The sequence below is a fragment of the Monodelphis domestica genome, chromosome 4, assembly GCF_027887165.1.
Source record: "Monodelphis domestica isolate mMonDom1 chromosome 4, mMonDom1.pri, whole genome shotgun sequence".
Classification (NCBI taxonomy): domain Eukaryota; kingdom Metazoa; phylum Chordata; class Mammalia; order Didelphimorphia; family Didelphidae; genus Monodelphis; species Monodelphis domestica.
Genome location: NC_077230.1, coordinates 294,605,994 through 294,618,125, shown reverse-complemented (window position 1 = coordinate 294,618,125; position 12,132 = coordinate 294,605,994). Strand labels below are relative to the sequence as shown.

Below are 12,132 nucleotides of genomic sequence, written 5' to 3'. Positions count from 1 at the left end.
CTTCCCTTCCACTCCTATCTCTGGCTCCGAGGTGCTTACTTGCCCTGCCCAAGTTAGAACCCTACAGCTGAAAGACTCCGCGATCCCCTCGGCCTTCCTCCCTGCACAAAGCGCCCTACCCTCCAGCGCGCGCGCTCACCCTCTCTCCAAAGCTATCTACGCTCACACCTTCGGCTGCACAGGATGTGCTCTCACCCCAGGCGATCATCAGTCAGCGTCCACCTCTCGCAGACAGAAACAGCCTCTCTCCTCCGGCGCTGCACCCAAGAGTTGCTCGACGGTGAGAAAAGCGCCGTGGGCATCAGCTTAAGCAAGGCGTCCATCCTGGGTCGGTTCACCCTCTCCAATCCCTTGGAGGCACCTCCCGGAGCGCTCTCCTACTTGCCTGGATCCCTGCTTCCCCTCCGAGGCACGCCAGGGTCAAGCACCATGCAGTCGGTGCCAGGTTGAGCTCTACTAGGCTAGAGGATAGCGGGTTTCGGCGATGTAAGGGGTGGCCGGTCCTGGGGACATGGCTCTGTAGCCTCCGCACGGGGCACTGCCGTAGTCTGGGCAACGGCAGCCGCCACCGCCTCCGTCTCCGTCTCCCCAAATAGTTCCAGCCAGATTTACGGAGCAGCCCCGCCCTCCTCTCCTGTCCTCTCCTGCCTCCTCCTCTCCTTCGCAGGCCCAGCCCTCTTCTTCTTCTTCATAGTCTGCCTGGCCTCTCCAGAGACAAACCTTCCCGGTAGGGAGCTGGTTTCACTCAGTGCCCTACGCCCCCTCCCCCCTCTTCCTTCCCCAACACCACCCCACCCCCAACCCAGCCTTTTACACCTCCATCTCTACTCAGCACCTGGGCTGATGTCCTACTTTGCTCCAGCCACACAAACTGCCATCGGGGGCGCTAGCAGTCACTCACCACCGTGGCAACCATGGGTGAGGTGAGTCTTGTGCCCTCCTGCCAAAGTGTGAGAGGGTCAGCAATAACCTCCCTCCTAAGACTCTTGTGAGGCACCAGAGTGGCCCGCTGAAGGCAGGAGGGTGTTTCAGCTTCTCAGTGGGTGAGAAGGAAACAAGCATTTATTAAATATCTGTTATGTAGCAGACACTGTGCTCTTTACAGACATTTTATTTGAACCTCACAATATCCCTGGGAATTATTATGAACCCCATTTTCCAGTTGAGAAAACTGAAGTGAGCAGACATTACCTGATATGCCCAGAGTCACACAGCTAGGAAATATGTGAAGGTAGATTTGAATTCAGGTCTCACTGACTCAGGGTAAGGGCTCTACCACTTCTCCTACCCTGCTGTCTCTAGGCAGAGGACTTCTCTTCTGCTCTTGCCATTTCCCTTATTTAATTCAATAAATGTGTTAGGTGCCTACAGTGTGCAGAGAACTACTAGACATTGGGGGAGATAAAATGGTAAGGAATAGCCTCTGCCCTCAAGAAACTCATAATTTGATATGGATAATTTACCAAAAAAAAAACAAACAATAAAAACAGCTCTTTCCCCAGTTGGGCTACTTTTCAAAAAACTCTTCAGACTTTCCTTTGCCAGGCTTCAGAACTCACTACTTTATGGGTGCTATCCTAGTAGACAGAACTCATGTTTTGAATTTGGATATCCTTGGCTGAGGAAAGCCTCAGTATGCAGCCCCTATAAGTAGATATGTGTGCCATGAAAGATGGGTGTCACAGTGGGTCAGGAAGATCAGCATCTCCCCACCCTGTTCACTCCAAAAATGTTTTTCAGCATCTATTATAAATGCATGGCCTTTTGCTAGTGTTTGGGGATGATCCAAAGGCATAGCTAGTCTAACATCTAGAGCACTGGGCCTGGAATCAGGGAGATTTATCTTTCTGAATTCAAATCTGACCTCAGATACTTCTTAGCTGTGTGACCCTGGGCAAGTCTTTTAACCCTGTTTGAATCAGTTCCTCATTTGCAAAAGGAGTTGGAGAAGGAAATTGGTAACATTCTGGTATCTTTGCCAAGAAAACCCCAAATGGGGTCATGAAGAGTCAGACTGGCCTCAACAGTAAGACAAGCAGCAGGGATTTGCAAGATGATGTTTATGAACTGGGTAGATTTTTTAAATACTGTGATAACTATATTTCAACATAATTACTTTCTTCTGAAGCCCTATGTATTTTATTTTATGCATTTAAAATATTATTCTTAGATTTCACCAGAGTCCCAAAGGAATCTAACACATGTGTACTGATTAAAAACCCTTGAACTAGCTCCTTAAAGTTTCATGTGTAGTATTTAATCTTGGGCTTTTTGAAGTCAGAGGCCATACATTATACTATTTTATTTGTGAAGCATATGGGTTAGCTGGACTCATACCTGGCATGTATGCTCTTCTCATCTCTGCTTCCTGGCATGGTTTGAGTCTCATCTGAAAACCTACCTTCAGCAAGAAGCTTTTTCTTAGTCCCCCTTAATTCTAGTGACTTCCCCCTCTAGGTTAGTTACAATTTATTTTGTAAATAGCTTGTTTTTACATAGTTGTTTGCATGCTGTCTCCTCCAATAAAATATGAGTTCCTTGAGGATAGGGACTGTCTTCCCCCAGTGATTAGCACAGTTCCTGACAAATAACAATCATACTCATTGTCTAAATGTTTGTTGAGTTACTGACTGCTTAACTGAAGATGACATCCTGATTTACTACTACCATGCATGGCAATGGTGAGAATTCTGAAGATCACATCATAATTATTTGGGTTCTGAGGTCCCTTTCTCTTCTGAATCCACCATCTTATGATAGAGACATGGCCCTAACAGGTCATCTATAGAGTCCAACTCCCTTATTTTACAGATGAGGAAACTGAGCCAAGTAGCAATTTTTCAAAGGTCACACAGAAAACAACTATTAAAAGAGAAATTTGAATTCATGTTCTCTGATTTGAGTCATTGCTCTTCCTACTGTCCCTTACTGTCTCTCCTACATTTATAGTTTATTGAGCAATTTCAAATATTTAACCCATAGCTCAGAACTATACCTTCCTACTATGGAGGACCAGAATTCAGGCTTGGAAATTTTTCAATAAGTATATCAGTTTGCCTCTGCCCCTGGAGCTCAGAGAACATTTGCATCTGGCTAATTTCTAGCTTCAAGGTATCCCTATTTCCCTTTTAAACTCCAAACTAACAAGGAATCAAACATAGAACACAATTCAATTCAATCATGAAAACAGGAAGTACTTATAGGGGAATCCATAGACAGTCAAGAAAGAGCAACCCCTTTAGTGAATTCCATGTACTATAGGGACCTACATTGTGCCCCTAACCATATGGTAACATCCTAAGGTTAGTTTCTTCCCACTTCACCTCCCAGAGAAGGAACCCTCTCCAGACCTTCATAGATCACTCACAGTTCCAGTTAAGGCATTATCTAGACTTGTTCTTCCACCTTCTGCCTGTGTGCCTCATTGCCTAGCCCCACCTCTGATCTTTGCCTGGATAATCTTTCTTCCTTGTTCCAGAATCAGTTCTAGCATCAATCAAAATACTGACTTATTACTTTGCTGCTGCTAAATTGTGTTCCTAAGTTGTTCAGTCATTTTCAGCCATGTCTCACCCTTCATGACCCCTCTTGAGGTTTTCTTGGCAAAGCTACTGGAGTACTTTGACATTTTTTTGTCCAGCTCCTTTTAAGGTGAGGAAACCAAGGGAAAGTTAAGTGATTTGCTCAGGGTCACACAACTAGAAATTGTCTGATATCAGATTTGAACTTAAGAAGATGAATCTTTCTGACTCCAGGTCTGGTACTATCCAATGTACCACCTAGCTGCTCTTTGTTTCTATAGTAACTGATTTTTGTCCAAGAAATCCTCACTTTTCCTCTGCTTCTGCATTTACCACCTATATATGCTGCTTTACATTGCTTTTCCACCACTGATAAGTGTTTCCTTTTCCTTTGGAAAATGTTACAGCTCAAGGCCAATACATACCTTTGGTCTAGTAAACACATTTCATCCTCTCTGGTAGTCAGACTTACAGTCTCATCAATACTGTACACATAAAAGCCCCTCAGGTAGCTATGAAGATCTCCCTTCTGCCCTCTGACTCTGCTATATTGAGTTAAGGTCATTCAGCTCTTCTCTGCCTCAGAGTACAAGTTATATATCCCCATATTATCAGCATCTTTACAAAAATGAATAGTTTTGAGGTTGAGTTAAACATTACATCTTTATCTGTTTCTCTTTTTCAATTCCCTTCCTCTCATTCCTCCAAGAAGCAAGCCATGCAAATTGCCTAGAGATTTTAAGAAGCTGAAGAGAGCACCAGGAACCTGGGAGGTAAAGGGGCAAAGTCGCCATCTCTTACTACAATGGCAAAGACCAATTTCCCCATTACACATTATGTCATTTGATCCTTTCAACAACAATCTCTTAAGAGAAGAACAACATTGCTATCTCTGGTTTACAAATAAGAAAACTGAGTTTCAGGGTGGGTAGGTAATTATAATTGGCATAGCTTGGTCTAAAACCTATGGAACACATGCCAGGGGGCACTCAGAGCCTGCTCTGTGGGCACATGCGTCATTGCCCCAGCACAGAGTTCTCCAGAGTTTGTTACTAGAAAGCCAGAGTGATGGGGATCCAGGCTGCTCCCCTCCCCCTCTCCATGTGCACCTGAGGATATTTCTAATATCACTTGCCCCTCTAAAAGGTTCACCATCACTGGTCTAGAAGCTAGATCTTCTGACTTTGTCTTCTCTACTGAATTCACTCTCCATTTTGTTAAGAGATGTTAAATGTCCATATATATGCCTAGAGAAGGCTAACCTGGCATAAATTTGAAGGACAAATTAAGGAGGAAAATGAGATTTTATTACCTAATGTGTACCAGGCACTGTGCTAAAAACTTTACAAATACCATCAAATTGAATCCTCACAACAACCCTGACAGGTAGGTTCTATTATTATCCTCATTTTACAGTCAAGGAAACTGGGGCAGTCAGAGAAAAAAGAGACTTGCCCAGAATCATTGTGTTTAATAAGTATTGAGGCCATATTGGAACTCAGGTGTTTCTTACTTCAGCCCCAGCCCTCTATCCACTGTGCCATCTAGATGATGGGAAACAACAAGTGGAGGCAAGTCGGCTTGTTAAAAGGTTATCGCAATATTATGGGTGGAAGGTAATGAGGATGGGCACTAAGTGTGGTAGCAGTGGGAATAGAGAAGAAGGGACAAATGCAAAGGATATGGCTCAGGTAGGATTAAAAATAAATGAATGAGAGAAGTATGAGTCAAAGATAGCCCCAAGGTTGTAAACACAAGAGATTGGATGGATTATTTGTAATGCTACTGGTAAAGTCAAAAGGAAATACTACTTTGAAGAAGAATATAATAAGGTTAGTTTTTGAACATATGGAAGTTGAAGGGTGTTGGTGATAGAATCAAAGTAGAAAAGTTCTGGAAGGCAGCTGTGAAATTCAGGAAGATAAAATTTGGGAATCATCTAGCTGAAGCCATGGGAGCAAATAAGACTGCAGAAGGAGAGAAAAAAATAAGGATAGAACTTTGGGGAACATCCAACTTCATAATGAGGAGCCAGCAAAAGAGACAAGAGATGGCTAGAGAAACAGAAGAGAGTATCTAGAAAGAAAGAATAATGGAGAGGAAAAAAATGTTGCAGAGAGAAGAATCTGACGAGGGCAGAGAGAATGCCCTGGGTCTGATTATAAAGGGAGCTAGTTTTTGGATGCAGAAGCCATATGGAAAATGGGTGAGAAGAGTATGAGTAGTAAGGAAATAGACACTTTGGGTTTAGACAGAATTTTCAAGAATTTTTCAGAGGAGGAGAGAAGAGATTCTGCATGTCATCTGAATAAGGTAAAAATGTCAAGGGAAGGCCCTTTTAGGACAGAGAAACTTGACCAGGTCTGTAGTCACATGTTTTGCCCTATTCAGTTTGGGATCCTCCCTTTCCAAACCATAAACAGACCATGATCATTTTTGCATCTGTGCCTTGGTTAATCACTTCCCCTGCCTGAAATAAATCTACCCAAATCCTACTTTTCTTTTCATGATTTAGTCCTGCTTCCTCCATGACTCCTCTCTGATTTTTCAGTTCCCATCGATATCTCTGTTCTCTAAATTCCAAATACATTTGCAATTCTAAACACAGTTTAGCTATTAATCTCCAGTTTCAGATGTGCTCATTTTGTCTCTCTCTATAAGAATAAAAGTTCCTTGAGGGCAAAATATGTCTTGTATACAGTACCACCAAGCACATATAAATAGATGATGAGTCTACATTTATTATGTAACTGAACTTAAGGTAATTCATAACATGAAGTTAAAATTTTACATTATTTAGAACTCATTTTCTAACAATAAAATAAGTAAAAAAGGGCATTTTGCATTACAGATAATTATCTTTAAATAATTTTGAAATGCTATGTTATTTGTGGCAGTACTTACATATCAAATTATCTTGCATATTCTATTTGCATATACATTTTATTTATATATTGTTTTCTATATGTACATACATATAAACATAAATATTATGTATAGGATTTACATAATATATTTATTCAACAAACTATTGATGGACTATACCACAGTAGATAGAGCATCAGGCCTGGAGTCAGGACAGTTCTAGTTCAAATCCCGACTCAAACACTTACTGACTGTGCGACCTTGGGCAAGTTGCTTAACCTCTCTGCCTCCATTCCCCCAACTGCAAAATAGACATAAGAATAGCACCTACCTAGCATGGTGGTTGTGAGAATCAAATGCAATAATTGTAAAGTACTTAGCACAGTGTCTGGCCAACAATACATGCTATATAAATGTAATTATTATTATTAATTATGTGCCAAGTACTCTTGTCAAGTGCTGGGGAAACAGAGCTAAAAATGGAAATCTCTACCCTAAAGGAGCTTACATTCTAGAGGAAATAACATATAAACTTATAAATAGATGCAAAATGTACACAAAGCAAATCCAAAGTAATATTAGGGGGAAGGACCTAACAAATGGATTTTCTTTAAGACAAAAAGATTCCAAGAGGCAAAAATGTGGGAAAATGTTCCAATCATGAAGCACAGCCTGTGTACAGAATCTGGAGATGGAATGTTGTCAGGGACTAGCCATTTTGGCCAGAATACAGAGTGCGTGAGAGGGAATAATATATAATAAACCTGGAAAGGTAGACTAGAGAAATATTGTGATTATAGCCAAAGCCCTGGAGGCCAGACATATAGCTAGGTAGATATACACTAATTAATATATATGCCTTTGTGTGTGTGTATACACATATATACATAAACTTACAGATAGGATAAGGAGACTGTTTTGACATCATACTTTACATATATGATGCCTGCTAAATTAAATGATTGCCAATAAATGTTCTAAATAAGAGCACAGTGGTGAGAACCTACCCTCCTTTAAAAAAAAAATCTTTGCTCCAAGCACTCCTGGATGGTTAAACCCTTGTACCTTTATATTAAAAAAAGGAGTTTTTATAGGTTCTATTCCTTCCACAGTAGAGAAGTCAAAAGTTAGAAAAAGGAGGGCTGGAGTCATCTTTGGTTTGGAGGTTAGAAAAGCTTCCTGTGCTTCCTCCCTTCTTCTCATTCTTCTTGCCTCTTGTCTAATCCCTGTTTCTTTAGAGGAACAAGGATGAGGTAGCAGTAGAAATCTGTGCTGTGAATCTGAACAGATTTTTTTTTCCTCTCTGGAAGTTACAATTTCTTTTTGATTATGACAGAATCATGTTCTTCATGTTTCACTTTAGGTTGAATTCTTTGAGAATGATTTCTTTCCCTTCCTACATCAGACTGCCTCTAGTATATCGGATAAATTTTGTGTTTTTGTCTTTGTGGATGCTCATGGCATCTTCATTCCATCTTTTGAGATCTCTCATTCACTGAATATAGAAGAAAGAATCAGGCCAATCAAGTGACCTAATCAAGTTATAGTTTTACCCTGAAAATGACATCAACTAGATAGATGACTTCTGGAGGTCCTGTTAAACTTTATAGTTTTGTAATATTTGCTGGACCTCATGTTTGTCCTATACCTTCTCTTCAATTTGTAGTCAGAATTTCTGGGAGACAGAGAGGCTGTCACAAAGCAGGTTTTTATGCAAACAAACACCTTGGGGTCAACTTTCTGCCCACTATAACACTGTGGCTCTGAATTTGGTGATAAATGGTAAAATTATGGTACCTATAATTAGCTGTTATTCAAATATAATATGCAAAATTATAATAATAAAAGATCTAAACTGTACTAATTTTTGAAAATGTTTGTTACCTTTTTTGTACCTTTAATAAAAAGAATTTACTGTCTATTTGGAATTTTTCTTGAGCTCTTTGAGATCCTTTATAAGAGTCAAATGACAGTTGGTGGATGATGGTTGTTTTACCTAGAAAATGTTATATAAGCAAATTACCCATTTTACTTTAAATGGCACTGGCAAATATCATAATCTATTCCTTACATGGAATATTTGCCTTATTTTCAAGAAAGAAAAAATAGGGAAAGCATTCTCAGTGATGTGGAAAATAGTTTCAAAAAATTAAAAATGCTTCTCTATATGGAAGAGATAAAGAGATTTGTCCATAGTTATCATTAATATTAATGAAAGTTTTAGCATATGCAAACAAAGCATTAAGTTAGTATTGGTCAGGTTCTGGGTAGCTCATTGGAACTATTTACAAAAACTCCAAATTCTCCTTAATACAGAAAGTTAGCTAAATAAGATCTCCCATAATGGCATTTAGAAAATTCACAAAAACTATTTTTAATGTGGTGATAAATCATCATAATGATAATATTTTTAGAAGGCATACTTTTGCTTGCCTTGCTAATCCTACTAACTTGGTGTATTCGATACTCCCTGGTAGGAATGTAGAAACCGATTCATGTGGTAGAGATTCAAAAGGACAGTCGAGAAGTAATTTGGAGTAACCGTGTTGATAGACAAAAGTGCTTGACATGGTTGTCTCAGTAGCAGAAAATGCACGCCAGAGGAAGTTACTATCTTTATATCTCAAAGACTAACATTGTTCCCCAGTTGGCTACACAATGCACTTGTTATAACAGTTGTTAGAAAGTTATGCTACTGACTAGGCTATCTGGGACATTCACCACTTCCACAACACACAGCCAGGACAAACTTTGAATAGTTATTAATCTCTGGGTACTTCTGTAACTGAGAATTGCTAGTTCATTGACATGGAAACCTATAATTAAAGCTTCTAGTCAATTGTTCTTTTCTCAACATTGTGACTTGTTTAATTTCTCAGCCTAAGGCTGCGTCTATACAATGTCAGCAGTTATTTAATTTAATTAATTCAGGTAAAATAGATTGGGGAGGGGGAAACCTGACTTGGGCTGATCTGGCCCTCTGGTCTATATTAACCATATATGGACCAATTTTTTTTTATTTTGTTCTTTGTAGATAGCTCTGTTATAATGAGATTGTTATAATGAGATTAACAAAAGGATATATTACTATGTGAACCTGAATTAAGGGGGGGGGGGCAGGAAATGACAGATAATCCCAAGGGCCAGGACAAAGTATATCTACATGTTGCTTTTTTCCTTGTTACTTTTCCTTTTTTTCCAAGTTTTTTTTTGCACCTTGGTCCAGTAAGGTTGGAGTAATTTGAAGTAGATTATATAAACTATGAAAAATTTAAGAAATGATGATCTAGGAGGTCATGGTCATAATTTGTTGCATTGTTAGGAGAATAAAAATGTAAATACCTCTCCTGGCACTAGTAAAAGCAACAGTTAAGACGGGAAGATTAAATTCTTACTGACAGACAGCCCTTTAAATCACAGTCAGCTTGGCATGGTCTTAAGTAACCTTCACTGACAACTATCAAAGTAGGAAAATCAAATCTACAGTGCTAATTGCCCTCCTCCTAATATCAGGCAGCTGCTTTAAAAAGGAATGCAAATTAATTGGTTTGGGAAAATTAATGATAGATGAAATCAGGCCTCATTAGGCTATACTTGTTTCATTTGAACATCAGGGTAAATGGTAAATGGCCCTATCACCATTTAGCATTATCTTCTTGGTTTTTTTTTCCGCCAACACAAAATAGAGTATTGCTATGGTAACCGATTATTCTGCCCAAATAAAACCAAGAGTGGGATGGGGAAGAAGTTTTAATGAATCAATGTGAAAAACACTGATCTCTCTGTTATTTCATAGTGCCTTTTTGTAATTATGTTCAAAATGAAAAGATTTCACATATTTTAGTACTTAGTGAGCTGATAAGGTACTTGAGACTGTCTTGTTTTGCTAATAATTAACTTTCTCTTTTCAAATTCAGTTTAGTAGCTCAGTTTAGATGTGTGTTTTGCCAGAGTGTACCTTAAGTGAAAAACTTTGAGTGAGACTCAACTAATTTTATGTGAAATCCTGAGTATTGACATTCAGATAATTTTCATAAACAACTGGCAAATTTTAACTGGCAGCAACTATCACTGTGCATTTGAATGCTAATTTGTTAATTACTATAAAACATTTTTGAGTGTCCTTTTGAATGGGCCTTGATCTTTCAAAAGGGCACATGGGTATCTACACAAGGGCTTTGAACCAAGTTTAAGGGAACTTGACTTCACTTTGAAAAAAAAATGACATTTAGTTTTATACATAAAAAAGCTTAAATAATTAAAAATGTTCAAAGAATCTTTGCAAACTACAAGTAGTTACAGTGTTATGTATTATATATATAATATAAAAATGTTCACTTAAACAGATATATGTTGTGCTCAAACACACTTGAGCAAAATATCCAGTTTATGCAAGAGACTTAATTTGCTCTTTTCTATAAGAAGGAAGTCATTTATTTTAGGTAAGCTTCCCCTAACGTAAAAGAAAAAAAAAATCAAATATTGCTATTTTAAATGAAAAACTAAAACAGAAAAAAAATCATTAAACCTCCATATATAATCTCCATCCACATTTAGTTACATATTAAAATCTATATGTATTCCCGGTGAGTTCTGCTGCCTGCTCAAATCGTCACAGCCTTTTACTTTGGCTAGCTGCTCTTGTCTCTCCTGCTTGCTAGCAACTAATTTTCACAGCAAATTGTGCAAATATCCCACTGCAAACAATGCTTGCTGCATAAATCAACTCTTCCATTTCCTCTGACACTGAGTGAGAAGGGTGGCGTAGCATTCGACAGTGAGATTCTGATTCGAGAGGGTTAAACTTCTTTGCTCCTGACACCCATCCATACACAAGGTCGATAATAATAACACTAAAAAGCTTGCAACAAGATAGAAAATGTAATACCTGCAACGTGCCGAAGTCTTTCCAGTCTCCGCCCTTTCAGTAATTTAGTTTTACACTGGCACCACTTCTGTACCAAATGCTTCTTCCTCCCCTAAAAATGTGTGTCAGCACAAGCCCGGACGAAACTCCAAATCCAGGAAAATAAAATTAACCGCGCAGATCAAAGGCAGAGGAGCACGGAGACCAAATGCCTGTAATCTGATCAGTGATCAGATGCCATTACATCAAAGGCAGTGCTAAGTTGTTTTGGCTTTTTTTTTTCTTTCCATACGTATTAAAAAGAAAATTCTCTTTTCAGCAGGTAGTTAGCTCCCGCCTTCTGGTCCTTAAATGGCTTTGTTGAATGTGGATCACTCTGGCTTCTTTCCTCGTTTCTGTGCCGGGAGAATGTGGAGGATTCCTCCCTGGCTCCCCGGAGTTGAGTGGCTGGATCTGTAGCTTTTTCAGTTCCCAAGCTGTGTTGTGGATTGTGTGTTGGGAGTTTTTCCTAGTGCCAGCGGGTTGTGCTTTATCCCTTTCATCTAGGCGAACTGCAGATCCCATGACATCATTCAACGCTGTGGGACTGGTAGGAGAGTTATAATTCAGCCTGTGGGGGAATACAGCGAGCGAGCGAGCGAGCTAGCTAGCAAGAGAGGAACAAGAGTTTGCATGATTTCTAATCAGGTTAGTCCATTGTAAGGAGCACAGGGCTCATTCCAAAGTTTCTGTTATCTGCTTCCTAGGGAGAAGGGAGAGAGAACACAGCCAGGGCTTTAATGTGTGATAAGATCCCAGATAAGTGTCAAATAATAACGCTTAAAACGTTATCTTTGACCAAAATCACCATTTCCCACAAAGACTAGGGTATCAGACATT

General features: G+C 39.4%; 1 protein-coding gene across 4 annotated transcripts in view; it reads right to left on the bottom strand.

Annotated features, from left to right (window-relative positions):
* Positions 1–11,825, bottom strand: part of TNFRSF19 (TNF receptor superfamily member 19) — an 86,019-nt gene extending 74,194 nt beyond the window's left edge. The window contains exon 1 of one of the 4 annotated variants that reach the window (XM_007495220.3): positions 11,275–11,825. Coding sequence is in view for 2 of the 4 variants with exons in the window: in XM_007495218.3 (XP_007495280.1) it covers positions 169–208 (40 nt within the window). In the remaining 2 variants the exon portion in view is untranslated. Of the gene's footprint in view, positions 1–139; positions 1,026–11,274 lie in introns of those variants that run through there. The other 3 variants (XM_007495218.3, XM_007495219.3, XM_007495221.3) reach the window with 3 other exon arrangements.
* Positions 11,826–12,132: the final 307 nt, after the last annotated feature.